The 8562-nt window shown below is 46.2% G+C and overlaps 1 protein-coding gene across 1 annotated transcript; it reads left to right on the top strand.

Annotated features, from left to right (window-relative positions):
- The first annotated feature begins 242 nt into the window (after window positions 1-242).
- On the top strand, window positions 243-6110 carry LOC8035198 (translocon-associated protein subunit gamma). Its single transcript, XM_029983208.3, has 5 exons — window positions 243-402; window positions 515-641; window positions 1141-1233; window positions 3468-3599; window positions 5985-6110. The coding sequence occupies exons 1-5, from the start codon at window positions 276-278 to the stop codon at window positions 6049-6051; spliced, it is 546 nt and encodes a 181-aa protein (XP_029839068.1). The 5' UTR covers window positions 243-275; the 3' UTR covers window positions 6052-6110.
- The last annotated feature ends 2452 nt before the right edge of the window (window positions 6111-8562 follow it).

The raw sequence follows: 8562 nt of genomic DNA, 5'->3' as shown, positions 1-8562 counted from the left end.
GGAGCATAAACTAAAACAAATATTAAATTGAAAAATCATTTATTTTGTGATTTTACGATTGCATCTTTTTTTAACTTCTTTTCACTCTTGTACCCACCTGACTCTACCTCTGTAACTGCAACGCTGCAACTTTCGAATAAACTGACGTCATGTATAATTTCTTTACAAAAAAGAGTAACTGCTTATCACTCTTCAAGTAAAGCGTTGGATAAACGAATAGGCTCAAAAAGGCTCCACGCGTCATCAACGTCACCGACGTCTCTCCGGTCGCAAACATGGCAGGCAGCAAGAAGCTCACCAAGGAAGAGGAGCTTTTGCTTCAAGATTTCAGCCGAAATGTGTCGACAAAGTCGTCCGCACTCTTTTACGGAAACGCTTTCATCGTCTCCGCCATCCCCATTTGTGAGTTCCTCCTACTAGACTCCTAACAGCCGAAATAACGGTTTGATGCGGCCCAGCCACATGTGCTTTGCCGGAGGCCAACCACCGATTATGCGGCATTCGCTGATTTCAGGGCTGTTCTGGAGGATCCACCAGATGGATTTGTACCAGTCGGCCATCGTCTTCGCTGTGATGACCCTGCTGTGCACCTGGCTCATCGCATTCGCTTACAAGAGCGTCAAGTTCGTGCTCAAGCACAAGTGAGTCGGAACCCGGCAAGCCAGCGTTGTCCCCGATAATCTATCGACACAAAAGAAACACGTCGGTTTAAATCTAAAAGGTTGTCTATCGGCCCCGTATAACGAGATTTGAATATTCATGTTTTAGTCATCGTTGATAAACTAGTCAACATTTTCCAGTGACCTTATTCTCTGGGCTGCCTCTCCTGAACGGCATTTTAATGACGATAATAATCCCTGGAGAAGGGGAACAAGAGGGACAAAGGGCAAACACAAATCTCCAAACACAGCTGGGTGACTGGTGCGCGACTGAAAAAATGCGCCTTGTCCAGCTCGCTTGCACCTTTGCATTATAGGCATTTTAATGCTCGTCAGAAAACCGGTCCTTTCTCGTGTTTGTCTTGCTGATTTATTTCTACGCCGATTTAGCGTTTACAGGTAGAGCGGCTTTATATTCCAGCGTTTTCAGTGAATTGCAAATGCATAACATTCCTGACTTTATTGGTCTTGAAATTTTTAGGGTGGCTCCCAAGCGAGAGGACGCCGTCAGCCGTGAGATCATGAAGAAGCTCTCGGATGACAAGAAGATGTCCAAGAAAGAGAAGGATGAGAGGTACGTTTGGGTCATGTTGCCTGAGCTCACACTTCAATTTCCACTCCTGGCCGGCCTCGATGGTGATGGTCATCGTTGTACTAGCGTGCATTCATGTTATCGTTAGCGTGTAGTGGTCGTTACAAGCCCCAGGTTTGTGGACGTACTGCACCGATCACATTGCCCCAATGGACTGGGGAGTGTAAATGTTACAGGCTAGATAGCACAAGCTGCCATCACTATCCATTGAGACACAAGTAGCCACATTTAAAGGGGCCCTGCAATCATATTTAAGTGTCTACCTTTTTTGCGGTTTCCACGTCCCTCTGGGTTCGGGCAAGCCAGCGGGCACGGAGAGAGTAGCTAAATATCAGTGCGTCATATTTTAATCGGACGACGCGGAAACCTCCTCCACCGACGATGGCGACCCGCGGTACCGAAAGCGCGCAAAATGTGACGTCTTTGGTCCTGGGCTTACTACTGGTCGGAGCCGCTAAAAGCTTTTTTTTTTAGTCGAAATACAAAATATAAGTGGCGTGAACCGTTTCAATTATTTATAAAAGTAGTTTTTGTTCAGTATTTTAGATCAGAAAAGAAATAAATGCAGTTTAGAAAGTACGGAAACGAGAAATGACCCGTCGACATATCTGCCACCAAGCGGTGGAAAAAGCGGCGCATACTAGAAGGAGTAGTAAGATCAGGGGCTGACACGGAAAGGTCCCGGATGTATGCGGCGGCGCTGCGGTTGTATGGACAGGAGGATCAGACTGGCTCCGAGTGTTCCCAAGGCCTTCGGCGAGAAGCTTTGTCTTGCAGTTTGGCCGTTCCGCGGTATGGCAGCGCGAAGTGGCTCCCATTCCGAACTGATCTTTACCCCGTGTTTCCTGTCGTTTGTGGCCAATGAAATGTCATGCCGAATTAGTGTTCAATCGCGCAGCAAATGCAATGAGAGCCGCTTTGGCTTCCCGCTGCATACATCCTATTCAGAACATGCTTTGGTGGCGCCCTCTCGCACTGTCGACACAAGGTGTGGCAGTCGTGTGCGCTCGAGGAGCTCACTACCCCTCCTCTAGTTCACGGCCACTCAAGCAACCAAGGACGTCATAAGGGAGGTTATTCTTTCCTTATTTTTGCAACTTTAATTTGCCTAGAACTTTTAAAATAAAGCAAATTTCGAGAAAAGAAAAGTTTCGCTAAGTTACTACGTTCAGTGCGCTCAGGTTCGGTGCAAATTAAAAACCAGTAAAAAAGTCCTTGCAGGGCCCTTTTAAGGCGATCCTTTTTATGATGGACCGCTGTGCATGCTAGTGCATGCTACGAGCCATTGGAACCTTTCTATTATCATGCGAGTCTGACGCGAATTTTTGGAGAGGCACAGCGAAGTGCAGGTCGTATACATATACTCGCAAGATACATTTACAGCGTTAGATTGGCTGGAATGGCTCGTAGCGTCCGCTGCGGCCCATCATAAGGTGAAGCAGGGTATAGACCAGGGGTGGCCAGGCTGACCTGGCCTAAGAGCTGCAAACAACCACAAAATTTTCAAGAGCCACGGGGGCGGAAGGCAAACGTTTGTCCAGAGCAATAAACAAAACTCAAACTATTTTTAATCTATCCGAGTCAAAAGCAGTCCAACTGTACGTAAGGTAGCAGTAGCACATGACTACCAAACTGCAACCTGTCTTTCGATTTAAAATGCGTTCCATTTCTCTTTTTGGGGAAGTGCTCGTGTGACCGGGAGGGAGGAGGGGGGGGGGGGGGGAGGGTGAGGAAGGGAACTGTGAGTCTCACTTTAACACGTGAAGAGCCGCAGCTTGGCCACCCCTGGTATAGACTAACACGCGAGTGTGACATCGTGTCGCTGCGGTGGCCATGCGGCCGGAACGGTGCATGCGCAGACGCTTCACTTCATGCTAATCTGGTTTCTGCACATGCAGAAACCAGATTACATGCGGGCTTGCATGTAAACAGCGTGTTGGTGTATGCACCGACACAGTTTACAAACAGGCCTGTGTTTGCCCACGCCGCATGTGAGCACTGCGCATTCGTAGAGACCAGATTCGCTCGAGGCGAAGCTTCTGGACATGTTCAGTGCTAGCAGCAGTACCATTGCAGTGGCGTAATGTCAGAGAGTTGAGCTGGTCTATGGTGTCTAGCTTCGCAAATGTACAGACAACCAATTTGGCCCTACGTTTGGGCATGGCCCGACGGAAATGTTTGAAATGGGACTGGTACCAAGTTGCCTGCTTGTGCAGGATACTGTGGAAGAAGAATGAAGTTGCAGACTACGAGGCGACCACATTCTCCATCTTCTACAACAACGCCTTGTTCCTGACGCTCATCATCGTGACGTCCTTCTACATACTGAGGGCGTTCAGCCCCATGGTGTATCCTTTTGACTCTTGCTACGTTGCAGACATATCCATACTGGGTGATCCATTGGAATCCAATGGGTGGATTTAATCAATGCGGGGCTTTTGGAGCAAGCCCTTCTTTGTTTGGGATGAGCGAGAAATATTTCGGTGTCCGCTTTCTGCAATATTTCTATTTTGCTCGTAGCATGTAAAGCACGCCATTCCGTCTGTGTTCAGAACCTGTTATTGTTAACCCTTCTGACAGTCGCCGCCGTACATTGTACATCGGAATGTCCCCGCCTAAATGCAAAACTGTGTTCACCCCGTTGCTGCCTGCAGTGTCTTTGAAAAATTATATTTGGTGGGTCGTTTATAACGAAAAATAGAGCCACCAGGCTCGAAATACAAACGTGCGATTGTCATTTACGGATATTGTGGATCGTATTTAACCTATTTTTGAACACGACGGGAATATTTCAAATTTCGTTGAAGTATCCCTTTTAAAGGGGTAATGAAACGCTTTTCCAACTTTTTCCTGTTTAGCTTTCCTCCTCAACTCATAAATCGCACATTCTACCAAACAGTTCAAGAAGACAGAAAGGGGGGAGTCCCCTCTTGCTCGCACTCTCGTTTGTGTACCTGGACACAGCCATTCTCCCCCTAGAAGATTAGCCGGTCGCTCAAAACTCAGACAAAAGTTGCTTTCCCCGCGCCGTCCACCCCGAAGCTCACAGTGCTGTGGAAGCTACGTGCTCGTTGGGTCAGCCACACTTTTGCCACGTGACCACACTCTCGCGCATACCGACGCACAGAGAATGAGGTCAGGTAGTAAAAGGGAGGCAGCTGATTGGTCCGGCAAGCGCGTAGCTTCCACCACAATGTCAGTTTAGGGGTGAAGGGAATAAGTGAGGTCTGGTGTCGTGCGACGTGCATTTGGACCCAATGACGCGCTTTGGGGACCACGCAGAGAGCAGAGCAGCAGAGAAGGCAGAGAGCTTACGAAGGGAAGGAGGTACGAAATAGTACGCTGTGTTTTCAAATTTTGGTACCGAAAGTCGGGCTTTTGACTTTCTCTTTTGGCCCACTGAATGATGTGCTATTAGTGAACTCCCTATCTAAATTGATTTATCCCAGCCTAAAATTCGTTCCATGGGCCCTTTAAGACACAGTAGCGTTTGACTCTTGTCTTGAGTTACGAACACGAATCACCACGAACGGGAGAGAGAGATATAGAGATAATAGGTGTTTCATACAAAGCATGACATCCCGACAACCAATCTTAGTAACTTCATCTGTGTCACCATGCTCCTATATCGACAAGCGATGTACAAAGCGGAATGACTCGCTGCTGTAACTCGTAACATAGTCTAATGCAACCGTGTGAAAGGGATAAATGGGACACGCATACATAGTCTAATGCAACCGTGTGAAAGGGATAAATGGGACACGACCGCTTCCCAACTCGAACCTTTGGGCTTGTCTCATGTATGCTACTTGGGGAGTTGTCTATTATTGAGCACGTGGCTGTCAGTGCTCATTGGGCCTGTCCAACTTCAGATGTCCCATTTATAGCAGTGCCCGATTGGGACGTTTCTCTGTGCTCCCAGAAAGGGTCCGAAACAAAAAGGAAGATTGGCTCTCATATACCAAGCAAACTACCAGGAAAAGTTTCCTTTGCAGCCTAGCCATGACACAGAGACAGGGCTGTTGAACGTGGAACTATGCTGTGTCATAGGCAGACAGCCAGCTGGTGCAACAGTGAATTCCATGAACATGGTTCCATGCTGTTATCTTGACTAATAAGTCACTTATGCGCAAGCACAACTCCACCAAATTATGTTAGCTTTCAGAACCACGCGTGTATTGTAAACAGTTCCTAAAGCTGTGTGCTTGAAAATGTGGCTCCCGTAGTGATGCACAAAGCTTGACAAGTTTTGTTGATAAGTTTTCTGCAGCGTTATGGGTTAGGAGCAATTCTGAAACTAAATTCTATTTTGCGGTAGACCTCCTAAAATAGAATTTAGTTTCAGCTTTGGAATTTCTCCCAACTTATGCTACAGATTAATTTTCATGGTGTAAATATTGTGCTACAGATTAATGTTGTGACATGTACCGTATTCAAGAAAACAATTTTTTGGGGGAGTTTAGTATTCCTTTCAGTAACTAAGAGGCCATAAAAGGTGCAGCAGCTCGTGTCCAAGCTCCCACTTTGTAGCCACGAATTGCAATACTGTTGTTTTTATGCTATTCCCATTTGTGTGAATGGTCTGAATTGATCTATGGGTCCATCTTTCACTTATGTTACAGACATTCAGATAAAAAAAATGATTAAAGGCATCGAAAGCTATAGAAGTATACTGGTACCACAGAAGGTACTGAATGTGCTACTATATACTATCCTTGACCGATTGCGTGCAGCAACTATGTGTTCTCCGTGGGCGGCGCTGCAGGTCTGCTGGCACTCTTCTCCACTGGCTCCCAGTGAAGAACCATCCCTTCTTTTTTTTTTCTTTCTGCACTTAATAAAGGGGAACTTTTTTCTAAGACTGTTTCTCTGCCTTTGATAATAGAAGAAATTGCAGTCTGAAAGTGTTGAGTCTAGCATGTCAGACTTGCATTATAGTTTAGACGCAGCCGTTGTCATTATTCCATTTCACCCTTTGAGGAAGCGTCTAATCGACATGCTCAAAGGCTGGAGGTGGTTAAATACAACCCTCGTGAAGGACTTGAAAAGGTATCCTATATTTTGCCGCAAAAATTTACATGTCAGTCTAATGCATGTTGGCATTGATTGCTGTCTCAAAGAGTTCCAGAAAATATCCAGCACTGGCTTTCACTGTCCTTTCTTGCAGATAATATTGATGGTCAACTGAAGTTCAAGGAGGCTTGCTTGTTTTAGTGTAGAAAGCACTGCTCAATTTGTCTTGGTGAACTTGGACTGCCATCCAAAGTATGAATGTGAAGAAATCTGCTCACGGCTGCCACCAACTCGAGTATCTAGTTCGATGTAGTACAACTCAAACTTGTACAAGTTAACCACGACAAAGTGGCATGGTCGTGCAAGAACCCCGTCACGCAGCATACCATGTAAAGGGGCTGTGCGTTGTGGGAATTGCATTGTTGGCATTGCCAACAATGCAATTCCCACAATGCACAAAAACCTTGGGATTCCATTGTTGGCATTGCCAACAATGCAATCCCAAGGTTTTTGTCATCAAACTTTGAAATTCTCACAGTAACTATATTTAAATGTGGCTCATGCTGTGGGCACGAGCAGTGCGTGAGCATAATTTGGGCTCGTGACAATTACTGCCTCGACATGAATTCAGGTAGTGGCTTGTGCCCAATCGTTGCAACGATACGAAAAGCCAAACCTTAACAATATGTGGCACTCGGTGTGTGTATCCTGCCTTGCCAATCGTAACGCATGGCTAAGATACATTCACAGCATATAACCGGCACCCGATCACGTGGCCGCTTGTAATGGCTGCGAGCAGAGGGGGTGAATACTGATTGTTTATATTGAAAAATTTCCAAGACTCGCTGTCTGAAGAAAAAAAACTAATGGCGTTTCATAGGTTTTGGATGTAAAGGAATAATACAATTCTGGTGCAGTGTTGGCACTCTGATGCACGCCTTACCTTCCTTACGCACATAAAGCAGTACTAACCCAGTACTGAATCTGTGCCGTTACTAGCTCACTGTCACCATCATCTACATGCAGAGGTGCATACATGTGTAACTGGCCTTTAGATCCTTTCAGTGAAATACCCAAAAATACTTGCACTGCAGTGTTTATACATTCTTTTGTCCTGTACATGAAATATTGTGAAGCACATCACAAATCCACCAGATTTTGTAAGAACTGGAGACCCTTATTGAACATTTGGTTTAAGGATTCCTTTAGGTTAGGAAACAAATGGTGACGTACAAAAAATTGAGGGCAGAAGCTTCCTTGCACAAACTTTAGGGGAAAAGATAGCCACAATGGGCACAAAACCTTGGTTTTGGGAGCCCAGTCTCAGTCACCACAGCCCAACAGAGTCAGCGGGACCTAGCTTTGCTGCACCAAGTAACGATGGCATTTGCTAACTTCACTATGACCGCCTAGCTTCATACTCAAAAACTTACTAACTGGGAATTTGAAAAATGGTGGATTCTCCCGATCCCTTAACTTGAAATTAGTGAGAGAGATTTTAGGATTTTTAACAGCATTCCAGTAGGCTAACTAGACTAGTCACCTCATGTACCCATTCAGGGTGTTTACTATAAATTGCTTGACTCAAATTTCCAGACCTTTCTAGGTTTCTCCTAAAAATTTCAAATACATTCATCGCTCATTACAAAAGAAAAAAATGCAGAGGATGGGGTTGCAGCAGCTGTTCGGGCTATTCCTATTTTACCCGGTGAATCGGGTGGCGGTTGCACCATGCGGTTATGACTCGGACAAAGGTCACTCGGTGCAAAGGCCATTCACACCATGTACGCCACAACCTCCACCTTAGTTGCGTGTCCCTGTGCTGCTCAGATTGGTCACTTTCCCCGACTTAACTTTCTGGTGATTTCCCCGACAATTCCAAGTTTTCCTGGCTGGTAGACAGCCTACCATTGTTTAAAGGGGCCACAAAACGATTTTTCAACTTCTTACTTCTTAGCTTTTCTCCTCAACTTGCACACCGTGCAGCGTTATCAGAGATCAAAAGGAGGGAAAGGAAGAACTCCCCTCTTGCTCGGAACCTCGTTGGTGCACCCGGACATCGCCATTATCTCCCTAGAAGGTTAGCCCGTCACTCAAAATTCGGACAAAAGTTGCTTCCCTTCCCCTACCACCCATGGAAGCTACAAGCGATCATGCTCCCTTGCAGATACCAACGCGCAGTGAACGGGGTCAGGTGATCAAAGGGAGGTGGCCGATTGGTCCGGCAAGCACGTAGCTCCCACCACACTAACGGAATGTAGCAAGGTCAGGTGTCATGCTTTGGGTACGGCAGATGTA

Source organism: Ixodes scapularis, unplaced genomic scaffold (assembly GCF_016920785.2).
Source record: "Ixodes scapularis isolate PalLabHiFi unplaced genomic scaffold, ASM1692078v2 PGA_scaffold1__304_contigs__length_218370807, whole genome shotgun sequence".
In the NCBI taxonomy this organism is placed as follows: domain Eukaryota; kingdom Metazoa; phylum Arthropoda; class Arachnida; order Ixodida; family Ixodidae; genus Ixodes; species Ixodes scapularis.
The sequence above is the reverse complement of the archived record's forward strand: the minus strand, read 5'-3'. Positions and strand labels throughout refer to the sequence as shown.

Bases quoted from the DNA above. Each gene is read 5' to 3' on its own strand.
- LOC8035198 (XM_029983208.3), top strand. From the start codon at position 276: ATGGCAGGCAGCAAGAAGCTCACCAAGGAAGAGGAGCTTTTGCTTCAA. The intron at 1,234-3,467 runs GTACGTTTGGGT...CTGCTTGTGCAG, and splicing joins AAGAAAGAGAAGGATGAGAG to GATACTGTGGAAGAAGAATG. The intron at 3,600-5,984 runs GTATCCTTTTGA...GATTGCGTGCAG, and splicing joins AGGGCGTTCAGCCCCATGGT to CAACTATGTGTTCTCCGTGG.